General features: G+C 45.0%; 1 protein-coding gene across 2 annotated transcripts in view; it reads left to right on the top strand.

The window, feature by feature from the left end:
• The window catches only part of LOC135517127 (guanine nucleotide exchange factor VAV3-like), a 229,299-nt gene that overhangs the window by 180,969 nt on the left and 21,032 nt on the right, over positions 1-27,298 (top strand). For both annotated transcript variants that reach the window (XM_064941156.1, XM_064941155.1), the window contains exons 23-25: positions 1,507-1,623; positions 10,210-10,297; positions 11,240-11,372. In XM_064941156.1, coding sequence (XP_064797228.1) covers positions 1,507-1,623; positions 10,210-10,297; positions 11,240-11,372 — 338 coding nt within the window. The remainder of the gene's footprint in view (positions 1-1,506; positions 1,624-10,209; positions 10,298-11,239; positions 11,373-27,298) is intronic.

Genomic DNA, 27,298 nt, shown 5'->3' with positions numbered 1-27,298 from the left:
TCTACAGGGCCTTCAGAAGGTATTCATACCTCTTGACCTATTCCACATTTTGTTGTGTTACAGCCTGAATTCAAAATGGATTCAATATTTTTATCTACACACTATACCCCATAATGACAAAGTGAAAACATATATATGTATTTAAAACAATCTTTTCTCATTTATTTTAAATGAAATACAGAAATGTCTAATTTACTTAAGTATTCACACACCTGAGTCAATACATGTTAGAATCACCTTTGGCAGCGATTACAGCTGTGAGTATTTCTGGGTAAGTCTCTAAGAGCTTTGCACACCTGGATTGTACAATATTTACACATGATTATTTCAAACCTTTTACTGCAGTGGGCTAAATTAGGGTCACACAGAGTGTTTTTTGCCTGTGCTCAGCTCTATTTGGTTTATTTTTATCCTAAAAGCGTCCTGGTCCTTGCCAATGACATGCACACCCATAACATGATGCAGGCACCACCATGCATGAAAATGTGTTGGATTTGCCCCAAACATAACGCTTTTGTATTCAGGAATTATTTAGCAATATTCAGTATTACTTTACTGCCTTGCTGCAAACAGGATACATCTTGTGGAATATTTGTATTTTGTACAGGCTCTTTTCACTCTTGTCATTTAGGTTAGCATTGTGGAGTAACTACAATGTTGTTGATCCATCCTCATGTCTCTCCTATCACAGCCATTAAACTCTGTAACTGTTTTAAAGTCACCATTGGCCTCATGGTGAAATCCCTGAGCGGTTTCCTTCCTCTCAGGCAACTGAGTTAGGAAGGACGCCTGTATCTTTGTAGTGACTGGGTGTATTGATACACCATCCAAAGTGTCATTAATAACTTCACCATGCTCAAAGGGATATTCAATTTCTGCTTTTTAATTGTTTTACCATCTACTAACACTTGCCCTTCTTTGCGAGGCATTGGAAAACCTTGGTCTTTATGGTTGAATCGGTGTTAGAGATTCACTGCTCTACTGAGGGACTTCACAGCTAATTGTATGTGTGCGGTACAGAGATGAGGTAGTCGTTCAAAAATCATGTTAAAGAGTGAGTCCATGCAACTTATTGTGTGTCTTGTTAAGCAGATGTTTTACTTATTTAGGCTTGCCATAACAAAGGGTTTGAATACATTTCAGCTTTTAATTAATGTGTAAACATTTCTAAAAACATAATTCCACTTTGACATTATGGGGTATTGTGTGTAAGCCAGTGACACAAAATATAAATGTAATCATTTTTATATTCAGGTTGTAACACGACAAAATGTGGAAAAAGGGTCTGAATACTTCCTGAAGCCGCTGTAACAGGATGTATGTCTGTATGTTTCACTTTTATTTATGACCTTCCTATGTTCTGTCTGTGTATACAGCACCTCTAAACTATCATATCCTGCCTGTGGCTCCTGTATACAGCACCTCTAAACTATCATATCCTGCCTGTGGCCCCTGTATACAGCACCTCTAAACTATCATATCCTGCCTGTGGCTACTGTACTGTAGGTTTGCTGGGCCCATGGAGAGACTGCAGGCTGAGGCAGAGCTGATTAGCAGAGGCAACAGCACTTACCTGGTCCGCCACCGGAGCCGCGAGCTCACAGAGTACGCCATCAGCATCAAGTAAGTTAGTCGCATGGCAGTACTGCACATTACAGTACATTACAGTTGTCGTGTCTTTGGCTATGCCGGATGAAGTGATATGACATGTTATTCTATAAAATCCTTTCTCTGTAATTAATATTACCTGATTAGCTAATCATGTAAATGTAATTAACTAGAGAGTCGGGGCACCACAAAATAATATGTATAGAGCTGTTATCTTCCGAATAAACTCTTAAAGATCGAGTAATATTTTACATCAATAGCAGTCAATATTAATCATCCCTATAGCACAGTATTAATCACAAAGGGGAAAGAGGTATTTATGACTGTCGTAAACCTACCCCCTGGCCAACGTCATGACACAGTACAGCGCATTACAGTACAGCGCATTACAGTACAGCACATTACAGTACAGCACATTACAGTACAGCGCATTACAGTACAGCACATTACAGTACAGCACATTACAGTATAGCACATTACAGCACATTACAGTACAGCACATTAGAGCACATTACAGTATAGCACATTACAGCACATTACAGCACATTACAGTACATTACAGTACATTACAGTATAGCACATTACAGCACATTACAGTACATTACAGTACATTACAGTATAGCACATTACAGTACATTATAGTGCATTACATTACAGTACATTACAGTACATTACAGTATAGCACATTACAGCACATTACAGTACATTACAGTGCATTACAGTACAGCACATTACAGCACATTACAGCACATTACAGTACATTACAGTGCATTACAGTACAGCACATTACAGCACATTACAGCACATTGCAGTGCAGGACATTACAGTACATTACAGCAAATTACAGTACATTACGGTATAGCACATTACAGCACAGAACAGTACATTACAGCACAGTACAGTACATTACAGTACAGTACAGCACATTACAGCACAGTACAGCACATTACAGCACATTGCAGTGCAGTACATTACAGCACATTACAGCACATTGCAGTACATTACAGAACATTGCAGTACATTACAACACATTACAACACATTACAGCACATTACAGCACATTGCAGCACATTACAGCACATTGCATTGTATTGCACAGTACAGCACATTACATTACAGCACATTACAGTACAGTAAAGCACAGTACAGCACATTACAGTACAGGCAATTACAGTACATTACGGTATAGCACAATACAGCACATTACAGTACAGTATAGCACAGTATAGTACAGCACATTACAGTACATTATGGTATTGCACAGTACAGCACATTACAGTACATTATGGTATAACACAGTACAGCACATTACAGTACATTATGGCATTGCACAGTACAGCACATTACAGTACATTATGGTATAGCACAGTACAGCACATTAAGGTATAGCACAGTACAGTACAGTTAAGAACAGTGCAGCACATTACAGTACAGGACAGCAAATTACAGTGCATTACAGTACAGCACATTACAGTACAGCATTTTACAGCACATTACAGTACAGTACAGTACAGTACAGTACAGTACAGTACAGTACAGTACAGTACAGTACAGGACAGCAAATTACAGTACAGTACAGTACAGCACATTACAGTACATTATGGTATTGCACAGTACAGCACATTACATTACAGCACATTACAGTACATTAAAGCACAGTACAGCACATTACAGTACAGCAAATTACAGTACATTACGGTACAGCACATTACAGTACAGTATAGCACAGTATAGTACAGCACATTACAGTACAGCAAATTACAGTACATTACGGTACAGCACATTACAGTACAGTATAGCACAGTATAGTACAGCACATTACAGTATATTATGGTATTGCACAGTACAGCACAGAACAGTACATTATGGTATAGCACAGCACATTACAGTACATTACAGTACAGCACATTACAGTACATTACAGTACAGCACATTACAGTACATAATGGTATTGCACAGTACAGCACATTACATTACAGCACATTACATTACAGCACATTACAGTACAGCACATTACAGTACAGCACATTACAGTACAGCACATTACAGCACATTACAGTACATTACAGCACATTACAGCACATTCCAGTACATTACGTTATAGCACAGTACAGCACATTATGGTATAGCACAGTACAGTACAGTTAAGAACAGTACAGCACATTACAGTACATTACGGTATTGCACAGTACAGCACATTATTGCACATTATGGTATAGCACAGTACAGCACATTATGGTATAGCACAGTACAGTACAGTACAGCACATTATGGTATAGCACAGTGCAGCATTTTATGGTATAGTACAGTACATTACAGTACATTATAGTACAGTACAGCACAGCCACACTGCTAATAGCCATTAGTCCTCCATTGTCAGTGGAGGTGATATGTCTAGTTCAGTCCGACCGTTGACTTACTGCACAGACTGTACCGTATGTTGCTCTGCTCTGGATGAGAACATGGACTGAGGGAAAACGTTGGATAATACATGCATTGTATTGTGCGTTGAAAAGTAACTTGAGGTGAGACGTGCAGGAGTAATGATTCTTATAAGTGATTCCCACTGTACAGTGGGAATATGTATTGCTTTAAGTGCGGTGAAGCACTCTGCTACAAACATATTTAAAGCCCGTGGCGACGTAGACGAGAAAAGAACCCTTGCGTGTTATCACTGTATCATTTCAGTCACCTGCGGCTGTTGGTATGCTGCAGATAGACAGATGACAGCGCTGAATGTTCAGACAGGCTGGAACAGGCCAATGATATGCAGCGTTTGTGTTTCTCTGCCAAGGTGGGTTGAGACACTCCTTCCCTGCAGGGAGCTGGTAAAACTTAGAGAGAGAGAGAGAGAGAGAGAGAGAGAGAGAGAGAGAGACAGAGAGAGAGAGAGAGAGAGAGAGAGACAGAGAGAGAGAGAGACAGAGAGAGAGAGAGAGAAAGAGATATTTGAAATGTCTAACTTCTTTTAAAACTTTTGTGAGTGTAATGTTTACTAATGTTTCACTTGTTTATTTCCCTTTTGTTTATTATCTATTTCACTTGGTTTGACAATGTAAACATGTGTTTCCCATGCCAGCAAAGCCCTTTGAATATCATTTAATTAAGAGAGGGAGAGAGAGAGAGGGAGGGCTGCTCTGAGAGGCTGCTGGAAACGCTTTTTTTTTAAACCCCCTTCAACCAAATAATTCATCTCCTCCTTTTTTCTCTCTAATGAAAGCTTTTTCACTGTCTTCAAGTTCCACCGCAGCTGAAGTCTTAATTGCTTGTGTGCGATGCATGCTGCTGCAGCACTGGTGAATAGACCCAGAGAGACCGCTATACAGCCTGCTCAAGGTTATTAAATCCTCACAACGAGAGAGAGAGAGAAAGAGAAAAAAAGAATCTCCGCACACTTATGTGGAAACTACATGAAGTGTTTGAATTAGACAATGACCTTTCCCTGGCCCCCTCTGCATAGCTCTGCTGTTCTACTGAGGCTCTATCCCTGGCCCCCTCTGCATAGCTCTGCTGTTCTACTGAGGCTCTATCCCTGGCCCCCTCTGCATAGCTCTGCTGTTCTACTGAGGCTCTATCCCTGGCCCCCTCTGCATAGCTCTGCTGTTCTACTGAGGCTCTATCCCTGGCCCCCTCTGCATAGCTCTGCTGTTCTACTGAGGCTCTATCCCTGGCAACCTCTGCATAGCTCTGCTGTTCTACTGAGGCTCTATCCCTGGCCCCCTCTGCATAGCTCTGCTGTTCTACTGAGGCTCTATCCCTGGCAACCTCTGTATAGCTCTGCTGTTCTACTGAGGCTCTATCCCTGGCCCCCTCTGCATAGCTCTGCTGTTCTACTGAGGCTCTATCCCTGGCCCCCTCTGCATAGCTCTGCTGTTCTACTGAGGCTCTATCCCTGGCCCCCTCTGCATAGCTCTGCTGTTCTACTGAGGCTCTATCCCTGGCCCCCTCTGCATAGCTCTGCTGTTCTACTGAGGCTCTATCCCTGGCCCCCTCTGCATAGCTCTGCTGTTCTACTGAGGCTCTATCCCTGGCCCCCTCTGCATAGCTCTGCTGTTCTACTGAGGCTCTATCCCTGGCCCCCTCTGCATAGCTCTGCTGTTCTACTGAGGCTCTATCCCTGGCCCCCTCTGCATAGCTCTGCTGTTCTACTGAGGCTCTATCCCTGGCAACCTCTGCATAGCTCTGCTGTTCTACTGAGGCTCTATCCCTGGCAACCTCTGCATAGCTCTGCTGTTCTACTGAGGCTCTATCCCTGGCCCCCTCTGCATAGCTCTGCTGTTCTACTGAGGCTCTATCCCTGGCAACCTCTGCATAGCTCTGCTGTTCTACTGAGGCTCTATCCCTGGCCCCCTCTGCATAGCTCTGCTGTTCTACTGAGGCTCTATCCCTGGCAACCTCTGCATAGCTCTGCTGTTCTACTGAGGCTCTATCCCTGGCCCCCTCTGCATAGCTCTGCTGTTCTACTGAGGCTCTATCCCTGGCCCCCTCTGCATAGCTCTGCTGTTCTACTGAGGCTCTATCCCTGGCCCCCTCTGCATAGCTCTGCTGTTCAACTGAGGCTCTATCCCTGGCCCCCTCTGCATAGCTCTGCTGTTCTACTGAGGCTCTATCCCTGGCCCCCTCTGCATAGCTCTGCTGTTCTACTGAGGCTCTATCCCTGGCAACCTCTGCATAGCTCTGCTGTTCTACTGAGGCTCTATCCCTGGCCCCCTCTGCATAGCTCTGCTGTTCTACTGAGGCTCTATCCCTGGCAACCTCTGCATAGCTCTGCTGTTCTACTGAGGCTCTATCCCTGGCCCCCTCTGCATAGCTCTGCTGTTCTACTGAGGCTCTAACCCTGGCCCCCTCTGCATAGCTCTGCTGTTCTACTGAGGCTCTATCCCTGGCCCCCTCTGCATAGCTCTGCTGTTCTACTGAGGCTCTATCCCTGGCCCCCTCTGCATAGCTCTGCTGTTCTACTGAGGCTCTATCCCTGGCCCCCTCTGCATAGCTCTGCTGTTCTACTGAGGCTCTATCCCTGGCCCCCTCTGCATAGCTCTGCTGTTCTACTGAGGCTCTATCCCTGGCCCCCTCTGCATAGCTCTGCTGTTCAACTGAGGCTCTATCCCTGGCCCCCTCTGCATAGCTCTGCTGTTCTACTGAGGCTCTATCCCTGGCCCCCTCTGCATAGCTCTGCTGTTCTACTGAGGCTCTATCCCTGGCAACCTCTGCATAGCTCTGCTGTTCTACTGAGGCTCTATCCCTGGCAACCTCTGCATAGCTCTGCTGTTCTACTGAGGCTCTATCCCTGGCAACCTCTGCATAGCTCTGCTGTTCTACTGAGGCTCTATCCCTGGCCCCCTCTGCATAGCTCTGCTGTTCTACTGAGGCTCTATCCCTGGCCCCCTCTGCATAGCTCTGCTGTTCTACTGAGGCTCTATCCCTGGCCCCCTCTGCATAGCTCTGCTGTTCTACTGAGGCTCTATCCCTGGCCCCCTCTGCATAGCTCTGCTGTTCTACTGAGGCTCTATCCCTGGCCCCCTCTGCATAGCTCTGCTGTTCTACTGAGGCTCTATCCCTGGCCCCCTCTGCATAGCTCTGCTGTTCTACTGAGGCCCCGCCACCTTCCTTCTACAAGCTACACTGTTCTACTGAGGCCCTGCCATCTTCCTTCTACAAGCTACACTGTTCTACTGAGGCCCTGCCACCTTCCTTCTACGAGCTACACTGTTCTACTGAGGCCCTGCCATCTTCCTTCTACAAGCTACACTGTCCTGCTGAGGCCCTTCTACCTTCATTCTTCGAGCTACACTGTTCTACTGAGGCCCTGCCATCTTCCTTCTACAAGCTACACTGTTCTGCTGAGGCCCTTCTACCTTCATTCTACGAGCTACACTGTTCTACTGAGGCCCTGCCACCTTCCTTCTACAAGCTACACTGTTCTACTGAGGCCCTGCCACCTTCCTTCTACAAGCTACACTGTTCTACTGAGGCCCTGCCATCTTCCTTCTACAAGCTACACTGTTCTGCTGAGGCCCTGCCACCTTCCTTCTACGAGCTACACTGTTCTACTGAGGCCCTGCCACCTTCCTTCTACAAGCTACACTGTTCTACTGAGGCCCTGCCATCTTCCTTCTACAAGCTACACTGTTCTGCTGAGGCCCTTCTACCTTCATTCTACGAGCTACACTGTTCTACTGAGGCCCTGCCATCTTCCTTCTACAAGCTACACTGTTCTACTGAGGCCCTGCCACCTTCCTTCTACAAGCTACACTGTTCTACTGAGGCCCTTCCATCTTCCTTCTACAAACTACACTGTTCTGCTGAGGCCCTTCTACCTTCCTTCTACAAGCTACACTGTTCTGCTGAGGCCCTTCTACCTTCATTCTACGAGCTACACTGTTCTACTGAGGCCCTGCCATCTTCCTTCTACAAGCTACACTGTTCTGCTGAGGCCCTTCTACCTTCATTCTACGAGCTACACTGTTCTACTGAGGCCCTGCCACCTTCCTTCTACAAGCTACACTGTTCTGCTGAGGCCCTTATACCTTCATTCTACAAGCTACACTGTTCTACTGAGGCCCTTCTACCTTCCTTCTACAAGCTACACTGTTCTACTGAGGCCCTGCCACCTTCCTTCTACAAGCTACACTGTTCTACTGAGGCCCTGCCACCTTCCTTCTACAAGCTACACTGTTCTACTGAGGCCCTGCCATCTTCCTTCTACAAGCTACACTGTTCTACTGAGACCCTGCCATCTTCCTTCTACAAGCTACACTGTTCTACCTGGGCCCTGCCATCTTCCTTCTACAAGCTACACTGTTCTACTGAGGCCCTGCCATCTTCCTTCTACAAGCTACACAGTTCTACTGAGGCCCTGCCATCTTCCTTCTACAAGCTACACTGTTCTACTGAGGCCCTGCCACCTTCCTTCCACAAGCTACACTATTCTACTGAGGCCCTGCCATCTTCCTTCTACAAGCTACACTGTTCTACTGAGGCCCTGCCATTTTCCTTCTACAAGCTACACTGTTCTACTGAGACCCTGCCACCTTCCTTCTACAAGCTACACTGTTCTACTGAGGCCCTTCTACCTTCCTTCTACAAGCTACACTGTTCTACTGAGGCCCTGCCATCTTCCTTCTACAAGCTACACTGTTCTACTGAGGCCCTGCCACCTTCCTTCCAGAAGCTACACTGTTCTACTGAGACCCTGCCACCTTCCTTCTACAAGCTACACTGTTCTACTGAGGCCCTTCTACCTTCCTTCTACATTTACATTTACATTTAAGTCATTTAGCAGACGCTCTTATCCAGAGCGACTTACAACAAGCTACACTGTTCTACTGAGGCCCTGCCATCTTCCTTCTACAAGCTACACTGTTCTACTGAGGCCCTGCCACCTTCCTTCCACAAGCTACACTGTTCTACTGAGACCCTGCCACCTTCCTTCTACAAGCTACACTGTTCTACTGAGGCCCTGCCACCTTCCTTCTACAAGCTACACTGTTCTACTGAGGCCCTGCCACCTTCCTTCTACAAGCTACACTGTTCTACTGAGGCCCTGCCATCTTCCTTCTACAAGCTACACTGTTCTACCTGGGCCCTGCCATCTTCCTTCTACAAGCTACACTGTTCTACTGAGGCCCTGCCATCTTCCTTCTACAAGCTACACTGTTCTACTGAGGCCCTGCCATCTTCCTTCTACAAGCTACACTGTTCTACTGAGGCCCTGCCACCTTCCTTCCACAAGCTACACTATTCTACTGAGGCCCTGCCACCTTCCTTCTACAAGCTACACTGTTCTACCTGGGCCCTGCCATCTTCCTTCTACAAGCTACACTGTTCTACTGAGGCCCTGCCATCTTCCTTCTACAAGCTACACTGTTCTACTGAGGCCCTGCCATTTTCCTTCTACAAGCTACACTGTTCTACTGAGGCTCTGCCATCTTCCTTCTACAAGCTACACTGTTCTACTGAGGCCCTGCCATCTTCCTTCTACAAGCTACACTGTTCTACTGAGACCCTGCCACCTTCCTTCTACAAGCTACACTGTTCTACTGAGGCCCTTCTACCTTCCTTCTACAAGCTACACTGTTCTACTGAGGCCCTGCCATCTTCCTTCTACAAGCTACACTGTTCTACTGAGGCCCTGCCACCTTCCTTCCACAAGCTACACTGTTCTACTGAGGCCCTGCCACCTTCCTTCTACAAGCTACAACCACTAGAGTCGAGCCAAGAGGACCCAGCCAGTCAGTCAAAATGTCAGTGTACAATTGACCTGTCACTGTGGTTTGTTTTAGTGTGTATAATATGGATTAGGCCACGTTATTAGGGGTATTACTGCTCTGAGAAGGAGATAAGAGAATAATGATGGAGAAGTAAAGAGATCAAGAGAGGACAGGGCTCGGTGTCTCTATACCCTCCATAATCCCCTCCCCCTGCCCCACTTTATCCTTCTCAGGCCCCCCTAAATGGGGGGCGACTGTCCCTTCGTCAGTCTCCACCTCCCCCCTGGCTCCTGAAATACCAAGGGGTAGCGAGGAATGGTGCCCCGGTCTATCAACATCGATCTAAATGATCACCAGAAAATTACACTCATCTCTTATTATTGGGCCACAGGTACAGCAACGACGTGAAGCACATCAAGATCCTGAACAGGGACGGCTGCTTTCACATCGCAGAGAACAACAAGTTCGGGAGTATATTAGTGAGTCTGTTTCCTTCTACAACACCCTCAATGCATTTCATACAGAAATAACTCACTCGTAGCATTTCTCAAATTATGTGTCTTATTTTAGCTGCTTGCTGTGTGAAAATGGCTGCAATTAGAGTTGGTTTACCGGTGTGGTTTACTTCACTGCCTGGAGGCCTTGTAGAGAGTTATAGACAGGGATTGGTCCAGGGTGGATTGGATGTGTTCTCTCCCTTCTACTCACCCAATATTATGTCGGCTTTCGCTATGCTTTACAAAGGACATTTTTACTGTTATTCCTCCTCTGTAGTCTTCTTCTGTAGTCCTGTAGTCCTCTTCTGTAGTCCTCTTCTGTAGTCCTCTTCTGTAGTCCTCTTCTGTAGTCTTCTTCTGTAGTCCTCTTCTGTAGTCCTCTTCTGTAGTCTTCTTCTGTAGTCCTCTTCTGTTGTCCTCTTCTGTAGTCTTCTTCTGTAGTCCTCTTCTGTAGTCATCTTCTGTAGTCCTCTTCTGTAGTCTTCTTCTGTAGTCTTCTTCTGTAGTCCTCTTCTGTAGTCCTCTTCTTTAGTCTTCTTCTGTAGTCCTCTTCTGTAGTCCTCTTCTGTAGTCCTCTTCTGTAGTCTTCTTCTGTAGTCCTCTTCTGTAGTCCTCTTCTGTAGTCTTCTTCTGTAGTCTTCTTCTGTCGTCCTCTTCTGTAGTCCTCTTCTGTAGTCCTCTTCTGTAGTCCTATTCTTTACATACAGCCTACTTTTATTGTTGCCAAACTTTTCATAAAATGTAAAACTACCTGACACATTTTCACTTAAAGGTCATTTGTAATTGGACAAAGGGAGTGTTTAAACAGATTTAGAACGATATAAAGGACACTATAATTTTTCACACATAATTTTGTGTTTTTAAGTGTTATTAAGGCTATTTTTCTAACTGTGAGAATGTTTGCCTGGGTGTGTGGGCGTGCAGGAACTGATTGAGTACTATCAACATTACTCCCTGAGGGAAGGCTTCCGAAGCCTGGACACCACACTGCAGTTCCCCTACAGAGAGCAGGAGAGCCCCGCTGCTATGCTCTGCACCAACAAACCTGGAGGAAACAGTGAGCAAACAGTCCTGTTACTATGCACTACACTACACTGCACACCACTACACTGCACTACACTACACTACACTACACTACACTACACTACACTACACTGCACTACATTACACTACACTGCACTACACTACACTACTCTACACTACACTACACTACACTGCATTACTCTACACTGCACTGCACTACACTACACTGCACTACTCTACACTGCACTACACTACACTGCACTACACTGCACACCACTACACTGCACTACACTACACTACACTACACTACACTACACTGCACTACACTACACTGCACTACACTACACTACACTACACTACACTACACTACACTGCACTGCACTACACTACACTACACTGCACTGCACTGCACTACACTACACTACACTACACTACTCTACTCTACACTGCACTGCACTGCACTACACTACACTACACTACACTACTCTACACTACACTGCACTGCACTGCACTACACTACACTACACTACACTGCACTGCACTGCACTACACTACTCTACACTACACTACTCTACACTACACTACTCTACACTACACTACTCTACACTGCACTGCACTGCACTACACTACACTACTCTACACTACACTACTCTACACTGCACTGCACTGCACTACACTACTCTACACTGCACTGCACTGCACTGCAATACACTACACTACACTACACTACTCTACACTGCACTGCACTGCACTGCACTACACTACTCTACACTGCACTGCACTGCACCGCACCGCACCGCACCGCACCGCACCGCACCACACCACACTACACTACACTACACTACACTACACTACTCTACACTGCACTGCACTACACTGCACTACACTACACTACTCTACACTACTCTACACTACACTACACTACTCTACTCTACACTACACTACACCACACTACACTACAATACACTACACTACACCACACTCACTATACACTACTCTACACTCACTCTACTCTACACTACACTACACTACACTACACTCACTCTACTCTACACTACTCTACATCACACTCACACTACACTACTCTACACTACACTACACTACACTACTCTACACTACACTACACTACAATACACTACACTACACTACTCTACTCTACACTACACTACACTACACTACACTACTCTACACTACACTACACTACACTACAATACACTACTCTACACTACTCTACTCTACACTACACTACACTACACTACACCACACTCACTCTACTCTACACTACTCTACATCACACTCACACTACACTACTCTACACTACACTACACTACACTACTCTACACTACACTACACTACAATACACTACACTACACTACTCTACTCTACACTACACTACACTACACTACACTACTCTACACTACACTACACTACACTACAATACACTACTCTACACTACTCTACTCTACACTACACTACACTACACTACACCACACTCACTCTACTCTACTCTACACTACACTACACTACACCACACTCACTCTACTCTACACCACACTACACTACACTACACCACACTCACACTACACTACACCACACTACTCTACACTACACTACACTACACCACACTACTCTACACTACACTACACTACACTGCACTACTCTACTCTACACTACACTACTCTACACTACACTACTCTACACTACTCTACACTACACTACACTATACTACTCACACTACACTACTCTACACTACACTACACTACACCACCCTCACTCTACTCTACACTACACTCACTCTACTCTACACTACACTACACTACACCACACTCACTCTACTCTACTCTACACTACACTACACTACACTACACTACACCACACTCACTCTACTCTACTCTACACTACACTACACCACACTCATTCTACTCTACACTACACTACACTACACCACACTCACTCTACACTACTCTACACTACACTACACCACACTCACTCTACTCTACACTACTCTACACTACACTACACTACACCACACTCACTCTACACTACTCTACACTACACTACATCACACTCACACTACACTACACAACACTACACCACACTACACTACACTACATGACTCTACACTACACTGCACTACACTACACTACACCACACTCACACTACACTACTCTACACTACACTACACTACTCTACTCTACTCTACACTACTCTGCACTACACAACACTACTCCACACTCACCCTACATTACACTACACTACTCTACACTACACTACTCTACACCACACTACTCTACACTACACTACACCACACTCACACTACACTACTCTACACTACTCTACTACTCTACTCTACACCACACTACTCTACACTACACTACACTCACACTACACTACTCTACTCTGCACTACTCTACTCTACTCTACACTACACTACTCTACACTACACAACACTACACTACTATACAACCCACTACTCTACACTACACTACTCTACGCTACACTACTCTACACTCATCTACACTACACTACACTACTCTACACCCCACTACTCTACTCTACACTACTCTACTCTACTCTACTCTACTCTACTCTACACAACACTACACTACTCTACACTACACTACTCTACTCTACACTACACTACACTACTCTACACTACTCTACACTACACAACACTACACTACTCTGCTCTACACAACACTACTCTACACAACACTACACTACTCTACTCTACACAACACTACACTACTCTACACTACACTACTTTACACTACTCTACACTACACTACACTACTCTACACTACACTACAAAACATGACACAATGCAACACTATTCTACATGCACAACACACACCACACTACTCTGCACATAGCAATCACACTAAATTGATATTGGTATCAGGTGATTTGACTGCTTACCATGGCACTGAATAATGTAAAGACCTCCCAGTAGATAGCTACAGTCAACCTGCATGCTTTTGTTTTGTTTCAGCACGAGACAGTGACACAATTTGAATAACAATAGTGCTGGAATGTTTTATTTCTAGTCAAGAGATGATAGGTCTACATGTTCTAGATGACAGGTCTAGATGACAGGTCTACATGGTCTAGATGATAGGTCTAGATGGTCTAGATGACAGGTCTAGATGACAGGTATAGATGGTCTAGATGACAGGTCTACATGGTCTAGATGATAGGTCTAGATGACAGGTCTAGATGACAGGTCTAGATGATAGGTCTACATGGTCTAGATGACAGGTCTACATGGTCTAGATGACAGGTCTAGATGACAGGTCTACATGGTCTAGATGATAGGTCTACATGGTCTAGATAACAGGTCTACATGGTCTAGATAACAGGTCTACATGGTCTAGATGACAGGTCTACATGGTCTAGATGACAGGTCTACATGGTCTAGATGACAGGTCTAGATGGTCTAGATTACAAGTCTAGATGACAGGTCTAGATGGTCTAGATGTCAGGTCTACATGGTCTAGATGATAGGTCTACATGGTCTAGATGATAGGTCTACATGGTCTAGATGGCAGGTCTAGATGACAGGTCTAGATGGTCTAGATGACAGGTATAGATGACAGGTCTATATGGTCTAGATGATAGGTCTAGATGGTCTAGATGACAGGTCTAGATGATAGGTCTACATGGTCTAGATGACAGGGCTAGATGACAGGTCTATATGGTCTAGATGACAGGTCTAGATGACAGGTCTACATTGTCTAGATGATAGGTCTACATGGTCTAGATAACAGGTCTACATGGTCTAGATGACAGGTCTACATGGTGTAGATGACAGGTCTACATGGTCTAGATGACAGGTCTACATGGTCTAGATGACAAGTCTAGATGGTCTAGATTACAAGTCTAGATGACAGGTCTAGATGGTCTAGATGTCAGGTCTACATGGTCTAGATGATAGGTCTACATGGTCTAGATGATAGGTCTACATGGTCTAGATGACAGGTCTACATGGTCTAGATGACAGGTCTAGATGGTCTAGATTACAAGTCTAGATGACAGGTCTAGATGATCTAGATGTCAGGTCTACATGGTCTAGATGATAGGTCTACATGGTCTAGATGTCAGGTGTACATGGTCTAGATGATAGGTCTACATGGTCTAGATGGTCTAGATGTCAGGTCTACATGTTCTAGATGATAGGTCTACATGGTCTAGATGGTTTAGATGGTCTAGATGTCAGGTCTAGATGGTCTAGATGTCAGGTCTACATGGTCTAGATTACAGGTCTAGATGACAGGTCTACATGGTCTAGATGTCAGGTCTACATGGTCTAGATGACAGGTCTACATGGTCTAGATTACAGGTCTAGATGACAGGTCTAGATGGTCTAGATGTCAGGTCTACATGGTCTAGATGATAGGTCTAGACGGTCTAGATGTCAGGTCTAGATGGTCTAGATGACAGGTCTACATGGTCTAGATGACAGGTCTACATGGTCTAGATGACAGGTTTACATGGTCTAGATGTCAGGTCCAGATGGTCTAGATGACAGGTCTACATGGTCTAGATGACAGGTCTACATGGTCTAGATGACAGGTCTACATGGTCTAGATGACAGGTCTACATGGTCTAGATGACAGGTCTAGATGGTCTAGATGTTAGGTCTACATTGTCTAGATGACAGGTCTAGATGACAGGTCAAGATGGTCTAAATGACAGGTCTACATGGTCTAGATGACAGGTCTACATGAAAGGTCTACATGGTCTAGTGTAGTGTAGATGACAGGTTTAGATGGTCTAGATGACAGGTCTACATGGAGTAGATGACAGGTCTAGATGGTCTAGATGACAGGTCTACATGGTGTAGATGACAGGTTTAGATGGTCTAGATGACAAGTCTACATGGTCTAGATGACAGGTCTACATGGTCTAGATGACAGGTCTACATGGTCTAGATGACAGGTCTACATGGTCTAGATGGCAGGTATCGATGGTCTAGATGTCAGGTCTACATTGTCTAGATGACAGGTCTAGATGACAGGTCAAGATGGTCTAAATGACAGGTCTACATGGTCTAGATGACAGGTCAACATGGTGTAGATGACAGGTTTAGATGGTCTAGATGACAGGTCTAGATGGTCTAGATGACTGGTCTAGATGACAGGTCTACATGGTCTAGATGACAGGTCGACATGGTCTAGATGACAGGTCTACATGGTCTAGATGGCAGGTCTAGATGGTCTAGATGTCAGGTCTACATTGTCTAGATGACAGGTCTAGATGACAGGTCAAGATGGTCTAAATGACAGGTCTATATGGTCTAAATGACAGGTCTACATGGTTTAGATGACAGGTTTAGATGGTGTACATGACAGGTCTAGATGGTCTAGATGACAGGTCTACATGGTCTAGATGACAGGTCTGCATGGTCTAGATGACAGGTCTACATGGTCTAGATGACAGATCTACATGGTCTAGATGGCAGGTCTAGATGGTCTAGATGTCAGGTCTACATTGTCTAGATGACAGGTCTAGATGACAGGTCAAGATTGTCTAAATGACAGGTCTATATGGTCTAAATGACAGGTCTACATGGTTTAGATGACAGGTTTAGATGGTGTACATGACAGGTCTAGATGACAGATCTACATGGTCTAGATGGCAGGTCTAGATGGTCTAGATGTCAGGTCTACATTGTCTAGATGACAGGTCTAGATGACAGGTCAAGATTGTCTAAATGACAGGTCTATATGGTCTAAATGACAGGTCTACATGGTTTAGATGACAGGTTTAGATGGTGTACATGACAGGTCTAGATGGTCTAGATGACAGGTCTACATGGTCTACATGGTCTAGATGACAGGTCTACATGGTCTAGATGACAGATCTACATGGTCTAGATGACAGGTCTACATGGTCTAGATGGTCTAGATGACAGGTCAAGATGGTCTAGATGACAGGTCTAGATGGTCTAGATGTCAGGTCTAGACCGCTCCTCCGCTCTCTCCACTGGCTTCCAGTTGAAGCTCGCATCCGCTACAAGACCATGGTGCTTGCCTACGGAGCTGTGAGGGGAACGGCACCCCAGTACCTCCAGGCTCTGATCAGGCCCTACACCCAAACAAGGGCACTGCGTTCATCCATCTCTGGCCTGCTCGCCTCCCTACCACTGAGGAAGTACAGTTCCCGCTCAGCCCAGTCAAAACTGTTCGCTGCTCTGGCCCCCCAATGGTGGAACAAACTCCCTCACGACGCCAGGACAGCGGAGTCAATCACCACCTTCCGGAGACACCTGAAACCCCACCTCTTCAAGGAATACCTATGGTGGTCTAGATGACAGGTCGACATGGTCTAGATGACAGGTCTACATGGTCTAGATGGCAGGTCTAGATGGTCTAGATGTCAGGTCGACATGGTCTAGATGACAGGTCTACATGGTCTAGATGGCAGGTCTAGATGGTCTAGATGTCAGGTCTACATTGTCTAGATGAAAGGTCTAGATGACAGGTCAAGATGGTCTAAATGACAGGTCTATATGGTCTAAATGACAGGTCTATATGGTCTAAATGACAGTTCTACATGGTTTAGATGGTGTACATGACAGGTCTAGATGGTCTAGATGACAGGTCTACATGGTCTAGATGACAGGTCTACATGGTCTAGATGACAGGTCTACATGGTCTAGATGACAGGTCTACATGGTCTAGATGACAGATCTACATGGTCTAGATGGCAGGTCTAGATGGTCTAGATGTCAGGTCTACATTGTCTAGATGACAGGTCTAGATGACAGGTCAAGATGGTCTAAATGACAGGTCTATATGGTCTAAATGACAGGTCTACATGGTTTAGATGACAGGTTTAGATGGTGTACATGACAGGTCTAGATGGTCTAGATGACAGGTCTACATGGTCTAGATGACAGGTCTACATGGTCTAGATGACACGTCTACATGGTCTAGATGGCAGGTCTAGATGGTCTAGATGTCAGGTCTACATTGTCTAGATGACAGGTCTAGATGACAGGTCAAGATGGTCTAAATGACAGGTCTATATGGTCTAAATGACAGGTCTACATGGTTTAGATGACAGGTTTAGATGGTGTACATGACAGGTCTAGATGGTCTAGATGACAGGTCTACATGGTCTACATGGTCTAGATGACAGGTCTACATGGTCTAGATGACAGGTCTACATGGTCTAGATGACAGGTCTACATGGTCTAGATGGCAGCTCTAGATGGTCTAGATGTCAGGTCTACATTGTCTAGATGACAGGTCTAGATGACAGGTCAAGATGGTCTAAATGACAGGTCTATATGGTCTAGATGACAGGTCTACATGGTGTAGATGACAGGTTTAGATGGTCTAGATGACAGGTCTAGATGGTCTAGATGACAGGTCTACATGGTCTACATGGTCTAGATGACAGGTCTACATGGTCTAGATGACAGGTCTACATGGTCTAGATGACAGGTCTACATGGTCTAGATGACAGATCTACATGGTCTAGATGACAGATCTACATGGTCTAGATGGTCTAGATGACAGGTCTACATGGTCTACATGGTCTAGATGACAGGTCTACATGGTCTAGATGACAGGTCTACATGGTCTAGATGACAGGTCTACATGGTCTACATGGTCTAGATGACAGGTCTACATGGTCTAGATGACAGGTCTACATGGTCTAGATGACAGGTCTACATGGTCTAGATGACAGGTCTACATGGTCTAGATGACAGGTCTACATGGTCTAGATGACAGATCTACATGGTCTACATGGTCTAGATGACAGGTCTACATGGTCTAGATGACAGATCTACATGGTCTAGATGACAGATCTACATGGTCTAGATGACAGGTCTACATGGTCTAGATGACAGATCTACATGGTCTAGATGACAGGTCTACATGGTCTAGATGACAGGTCTACATGGTCTAGATGACAGATCTACATGGTCTAGATGACAGGTCTACATGGTCTAGATGACAGGTCTACATGGTCTAGATGACAGATCTACATGGTCTAGATGACAGGTCTACATGGTCTAGATGACAGATCTACATGGTCTAGATGACAGATCTACATGGTCTAGATGACAGGTCTACATGGTCTAGATGACAGGTCTACATGGTCTAGATGACAGGTCTAGATGGTCTAGATGACAGGTCTAGATGACAGGTCTAGATGGTCTAGATGACAGATCTACATGGTCTAGATGACAGGTCTACATGGTCTACATGGTCTAGATGACAGATCTACATGGTCTAGATGACAGGTCTACATGGTCTACATGGTCTAGATGACAGATCTACATGGTCTAGATGACAGATCTACATGGTCTAGATGGCAGGTCTACATGGTCTAGATGACAGATCTACATGGTCTAGATGACAGATCTACATGGTCTAGATGACAGGTCTACATGGTCTAGATGACAGGTCTACATGGTCTAGATGACAGATCTACATGGTCTAGATGACAGGTCTACATGGTCTAGATGACAGGTCTACATGGTCTAGATGACAGATCTACATGGTCTAGATGACAGGTCTACATGGTCTAGATGACAGATCTACATGGTCTAGATGACAGATCTACATGGTCTAGATGACAGGTCTACATGGTCTAGATGACAGGTCTACATGGTCTAGATGACAGGTCTAGATGGTCTAGATGACAGGTCTAGATGGTCTAGATGACAGATCTACATGGTCTAGATGACAGGTCTACATGGTCTACATGGTCTAGATGACAGATCTACATGGTCTAGATGACAGGTCTACATGGTCTACATGGTCTAGATGACAGATCTACATGGTCTAGATGACAGGTCTACATGGTCTACATGGTCTAGATGACAGATCTACATGGTCTAGATGACAGATCTACATGGTCTAGATGGCAGGTCTACATGGTCTAGATGACAGGTCTACATGGTCTAGATGACAGGTCTACATGGTCTAGATGACAGGTCTAGATGACAGGTCTAGATGACAGGTCTACATGGTCTAGATGACAGGTCTAGATGACAGGTCTAGATGACAGGTCTAGATGACAGGTCTACATGGTCTAGATGACAGGTCTACATGGTCTAGATGGCAGATCTACATGGTCTAGATGACAGATCTACATGGTCTAGATGACAGGTCTACATGGTCTACATGGTCTAGATGACAGATCTACATGGTCTAGATGACAGATCTACATGGTCTAGATGACAGATCTACATGGTCTAGATGACAGATCTACATGGTCTAGATGACAGGTCTACATGGTCTAGATGACAGGTGAATACTGAATACTTTATAGTCCTGTGTTGAGGTTACACCATGAATTAAAGACTACAGCGACAGAGGAGAAGAGGCATGTTGGATCCTGGATCCCAGTGGTGAGCAAGGGGTTAAACGGCGTGCCGATGCCAGCAGTACACTTGGTGCCTGCGGAGATGAGATTTCGCTGTGGCACCATATGTCACCGTGTGAAAAGCGCAAGAAAATCTCCCAGGGTTTGCTGAAGGTTGTTTTGCAAGTGGGGAAATAAACACAGAAAGGAAAGGCTGATGGATATAGTCAGTCAGAAGCTGCTGCCAGTCTCACTCTGATAAATACAGTCAGTCAGTCAGAAGCTGCTGCCAGTCTCACTCTGATAAATACAGTCAGTCAGACGCTGCTGCCAGTCTCACTCTGATAAATACAGTCAGTCAGAAGCTGCTGCCAGTCTCACTCTGATAAATACAGTCAGTCAGTCAGAAGCTGCTGCCAGTCTCACTCTGATAAATACAGTCAGTCAGAAGCTGCTGCCAGTCTCACTCTGATAAATACAGTCAGTCAGTCAGAAGCTGCTGCCAGTCTCACTCTGATAAATACAGTCAGTCAGAAGCTGCTGCCAGTCTCACTCTGATAAATACAGTCAGTCAGTCAGTCAGAAGCTGCTGCCAGTCTCACTCTGATAAATACAGTCAGTCAGAAGCTGCTGCCAGTCTCACTCTGATAAATACAGTCAGTCAGAAGCTGCTGCCAGTCTCACTCTGATAAATACAGTCAGTCAGAAGCTGCTGCCAGTCTCACTCTGATAAATACAGTCAGTCAGAAGCTGCTGCCAGTCTCACTCTGATAAATACAGTCAGTCAGAAGCTGCTGCCAGTCTCACTCTGATAAATACAGTCAGTCAGACACTGCTGCCAGTCTCACTCTGATAAATACAGTCAGTCAGAAGCTGCTGCCAGTCTCACTCTGATAAATACAGTCAGTCAGAAGCTGCTGCCAGTCTCACTCTGATAAATACAGTCAGTCAGAAGCTGCTGCCAGTCTCACTCTGATAAATACAGTCGGTCAGAAGCTGCTGCCAGTCTCACTCTGATAAATACAGTCAGTCAGTCAGACGCTGCTGCCAGTCTCACTCTGATAAATACAGGCAGTCAGAAGCTGCTGCCAGTCTCACTCTGATAAATACAGTCAGTCAGTCAGAAGCTGCTGCCAGTCTCACTCTGATAAATACAGTCAGTCAGTCAGAAGCTGCTGCCAGTCTCACTCTGATAAATACAGTCAGTCAGAAGCTGCTGCCAGTCTCACTCTGATAAATACAGTCAGTCAGAAGCTGCTGCCAGTCTCACTCTGATAAATACAGGCAGTCAGAAGCTGCTGCCAGTCTCACTCTGGTAAATACAGTCAGTCAGTCAGAAGCTGCTGCCAGTCTCACTCTGATAAATACAGTCAGTCAGTCAGAAGCTGCTGCCAGTCTCACTCTGATAAATACAGTCAGTCAGTCAGAAGCTGCTGCCAGTCTCACTCTGATAAATACAGTCAGTCAGAAGCTGCTGCCAGTCTCACTCTGATAAATACAGTCAGTCAGTCAGAAGCTGCTGCCAGTCTCACTCTGATAAATACAGTCAGTCAGAAGCTGCTGCCAGTCTCACTCTGATAAATACAGTCAGTCAGACGCTGCTGCCAGTCTCACTCTGATAAATACAGTCAGTCAGACGCTGCTGCCAGTCTCACTCTGATAAATACAGTCAGTCAGACGCTGCTGCCAGTCTCACTCTGATAAATACAGTCAGTCAGACGCTGCTGCCAGTCTCACTCTGATAAATACAGTCAGTCAGACGCTGCTGCCAGTCTCACTCTGATAAATACAGGCAGTCAGACGCTGCTGCCAGTCTCACTCTGATAAATACAGGCAGTCAGAAGCTGCTGCCAGTCTCACTCTGATAAATACAGTCAGTCAGTCAGAAGCAGCTGCCAGTCTCACTCTGATAAATACAGTCAGTCAGTCAGAAGCTGCTGCCAGTCTCTCTCTGATAAATACAGGCAGTCAGACGCTGCTGCCAGTCTCACTCTGATAAATACAGTCAGTCAGAAGCTGCTGCCAGTCTCACTCTGATAAATACAGTCAGTCAGACGCTGCTGCCAGTCTCACTCTGATAAATACAGTCAGTCAGAAGCTGCTGCCAGTCTCACTCTGATAAATACAGTCAGTCAGAAGCTGCTGCCAGTCTCACTCTGATAAATACAGTCAGTCAGTCAGAAGCTGCTGCCAGTCTCACTCTGATAAATACAGTCAGTCAGTCAGAAGCTGCTGCCAGTCTCACTCTGATAAATACAGTCAGTCAGACGCTGCTGCCAGTCTCACTCTGATAAATACAGTCAGTCAGAAGCTGCTGCCAGTCTCACTCTGGTAAATACAGTCAGTCAGTCAGAAGCTGCTGCCAGTCTCACTCTGATAAATACAGTCAGTCAGTCAGAAGCTGCTGCCAGTCTCACTCTGATAAATACAGTCAGTCAGTCAGAAGCTGCTGCCAGTCTCACTCTGATAAATACAGTCAGTCAGTCAGAAGCTGCTGCCAGTCTCACTCTGATAAATACAGTCAGTCAGAAGCTGCTGCCAGTCTCACTCTGATAAATACAGTCAGTCAGAAGCTGCTGCCAGTCTCACTCTGATAAATACAGTCAGTCAGAAGCTGCTGCCATTCTCACTCTGATAAATACAGTCAGTCAGACGCTGCTGCCAATCTCACTCTGATAAATACAGTCAGTCAGTCAGAAGCTGCTGCCAGTCTCACTCTGATAAATACAGTCAGTCAGTCAGAAGCTGCTGCCAGTCTCACTCTGATAAATACAGTCAGTCAGACGCTGCTGCCAGTCTCACTCTGATAAATACAGTCAGTCAGTCAGAAGCTGCTGCCAGTCTCACTCTGATAAATACAGTCAGTCAGAAGCTGCTGCCAGTCTCACTCTGATAAATACAGTCAGTCAGACGCTGCTGCCAGTCTCACTCTGATAAATACAGTCAGTCAGAAGCTGCTGCCAGTCTCACTCTGATAAATACAGTCAGTCAGTCAGTCAGAAGCTGCTGCCAGTCTCACTCTGATAAATACAGTCAGTCAGACGCTGCTGCCAGTCTCACTCTGATAAATACAGTCAGTCAGTCAGAAGCTGCTGCCAGTCTCTCTCTGATAAATACAGTCAGTCAGTCAGTCAGAAGCTGCTGCCAGTCTCTCTCTGATAAATACAGTCAGTCAGTCAGTCAGAAGCTGCTGCCAGTCTCACTCTGATAAATACAGTCAGTCAGTCAGAAGCTGCTGCCAGTCTCACTCTGATAAATACAGTCAGTCAGAAGCTGCTGCCAGTCTCACTCTGATAAATACAGTCAGTCAGAAGCTGCTGCCAGTCTCACTCTGGTAAATACAGTCAGTCAGTCAGAAGCTGCTGCCAGTCTCAATCTGATAAATACAGTCAGTCAGTCAGAAGCTGCTGCCAGTCTCACTCTGATAAATACAGTCAGTCAGTCAGAAGCTGCTGCCAGTCTCACTCTGATAAATACAGTCAGTCAGAAGCTGCTGCCAGTCTCACTCTGGTAAATACAGTCAGTCAGAAGCTGCTGCCAGTCTCACTCTGATAAATACAGTCAGTCAGAAGCTGCTGCCAGTCTCTCTCTGATAAATACAGTCAGTCAGAAGCTGCTGCCAGTCTCACTCTGATAAATACAGTCAGTCAGACGCTGCTGCCAGTCTCACTCTGATAAATACAGTCAGTCAGACGCTGCTCCCAGTCTCACTCTGATAAATACAGTCAGTCAAAAGCTGCTGCCAGTCTCACTCTGATAAATACAGTCAGTCAGACGCTGCTCCCAGTCTCACTCTGATAAATACAGTCAGTCAGACGTTTCTGCCAGTCTCACTCTGATAAATACAGTCAGTCAGAAGCTGCTGCCAGTCTCACTCTGATAAATACAGTCGGTCAGACGCTGCTGCCAGTCTCACTCTGATAAATACAGTCACTCAGACGCTGCTGCCAGTCTCACTCTGATAAATACAGTCAGTCAGAAGCTGCTGCCAGTCTCACTCTGATAAATACAGTCAGTCAGACGCTGCTGCCAGTCTCACTCTGATAAATACAGTCAGTCAGAAGCTGCTGCCAGTCTCACTCTGATAAATACAGTCAGTCAGACGCTGCTGCCAGTCTCACTCTGATAAATACAGTCAGTCAGAAGCTGCTGCCAGTCTCACTCTGATAAATACAGTCAGTCAGACGCTGCTGCCAGTCTCACTCTGATAAATACAGTCAGTCAGACGCTGCTGCCAGTCTCACTCTGATAAATACAGTCAGTCAGACGCTGCTGCCAGTCTCACTCTGATAAATACAGTCAGTCAGACGCTGCTGCCAGTCTCACTCTGATAAATACAGTCAGTCAGACGTTGCTGGCAGTCTCACTCTGATAAATACAGTCAGTCAGAAGCTGCTGCCAGTCTCACTCTGATAAATACAGTCAGTCAGACGCTGCTCCCAGTCTCACTCTGATAAATACAGTCAGTCAGACGCTGCTCCCAGTCTCACTCTGATAAATACAGTCAGTCAGAAGCTGCTGCCAGTCTCTCTCTGATAAATACAGTCAGTCAGTCAGTCAGAAGCTGCTGCCAGTCAGCTCCGTTTGCATTTAGTTGTCTCTCAAATGTCTTTCGGCCTTAAAACAATCACACAAACAGACAGACAGACAAACAGACAGACAGACAAACAGACAGACAGTCAAAATGGAGAGAGGAAGGAGGAGGAAAAACAAGTCTCTCACTGAAACAATTTAATTCTAACCTCTCTCCTTCCCTCTCCTTCCTTCTCCTTCTCTCTCCTCCTGTCTAACGCCCCAGCTTACAGAATTCAGCTCCCTTTTCACTTATAAATAACATTTTCCTTTTTTTGCAAAACAGGTTAAAAAAAATAACGTTTTGTTTCGAGGTAGAACCGTTTTGGGCTCCATATAAAAGCCTTCTGTGGAAAAGGTTCTACATGGAACCCAAAACAGTTTTACAAGAACCAAAAGTGTTCTACCTGGAACCAACAAAGGGTTCTTCTACGGGGACACCCGAAGAACCCATTTAGAACTAGATAGAACTTGTATGAATAAAACATCTGAGAACAGTCATATTTTACACATGAAGGTTTAACAGTCATTTTAAATGTGATATAGCTGAAATGATAATGCTTGGCTGAAATGCTAATGATTGGCTGAAATGCTAATGATTGGCTGAAATGCTAATGATTGGCTGAAATGCTAATGCTTGGCTGAAATCCTAATGCTTCGCTGAAATGATAATGCTTGGCTGAAATGCTAATGCTTCGCTGAAATGCTAATGATTGGCTGAAATGCTAATGCATGGCTGAAATGCTAATGCATGGCTGAAATGCTAATGCTTGGCTGAAATGCTAGTGCTTGGCTGAAATGATAATGCATGGCTGAAATGCTAATGCTTGGCTGAAATGCTAATGCATGGCTGAAATGCTAATGCTTGGCTGAAATGCTAGTGCTTGGCTGAAATGATAATGCCTGGCTGAAATGCTAATGCTTGGCTGAAATGCTAATGATTGGCTGAAATGATAATGCTTGGCTGAAATACTAATGCGTGGTTAACTTCCATTTTGGACCTGACTCTATGCATATCTACATATCTGAGATGAATCCCTCCTGGTTCCTACTTTCACAACATAGTCAACCCTCTAGAGCAGGGATGTCGAAAGCATTCGGACTTCAACAACAATGTGTTATATTTCCTTGCCGTCAAAATGTTCACACAATAAACAGGATGAATGCAGTGATTATTAGGGAGCTGGACAGTCAATAAACTATATGAATGTAGGTCCATTATCATTCAGTCACCGTTTTAATTTGGTTTTAGTCATTTTAAAGTATATTGAGTTACCTGCATGATATGTGTCTAGTGGTAGTTAGCTCCTTGGAGTAAACAGTATGGGGTTGTATGGAGACATAGTAGAGAGAGTAGAGGGATATTAAAATGCTCATCAGATTTCTCCTCTGATCTTCCTCCCCTTGATACCACAAGTTGACAGGGTTTGTGTGAATCCAGGTTCTCCTCATTAGTAACTAGCCAGGGTTATATATATATATATATATAAACTGGGTGGTTGGAGCCCTGAATGCTGATTGGCTGAAAGCCGTGATCTATTTTTTAAATGTTTTATTTCACCTTTATTTAACCAGGTAGGCTAGTTGAGAATAAGTTCTCATTTACAACTGCATCCTGTCCAGGATAAAGCACAGCAGTGAGACACAAACAACAACACGGAGTTATACATGGAATAAACAAACATACAGTCAATAATACAATAGAAAAAGTCTATATACAGTGTCTGCAAATGAGGTAGGATTAGGGAGGTAAGGCAATAAATAGGCCATAGTGGAGAAATAATTACAATATAGCAATTAAACACTGGAGTGATAGATGTGCAGAAGATGAGTGTGCAAGTAGAGATACTGCAAAGGAGCAACATAAATCAAATAAATAACAGTATGGGGATGAGATAGTTGGATGGGCTATTTACAGATAGGCTATGTACAGGTGAAGTGATCTGTGAGCTGCTGTGACATCTGGTGCTTAAAGCTAGTGAGGGAGAAATGAGTCTCCAGCTTCAGTGATTTGTGCAGTTCGTTCCAGTCATTGGCAGCAGAGAACTGGAAGGAAAGGCGGCA

This window comes from Oncorhynchus masou, chromosome 28, assembly GCF_036934945.1.
Source record: "Oncorhynchus masou masou isolate Uvic2021 chromosome 28, UVic_Omas_1.1, whole genome shotgun sequence".
Classification (NCBI taxonomy): Eukaryota; Metazoa; Chordata; class Actinopteri; order Salmoniformes; family Salmonidae; genus Oncorhynchus; species Oncorhynchus masou.
The sequence above is the reverse complement of the archived record's forward strand: the minus strand, read 5'-3'. Positions and strand labels throughout refer to the sequence as shown.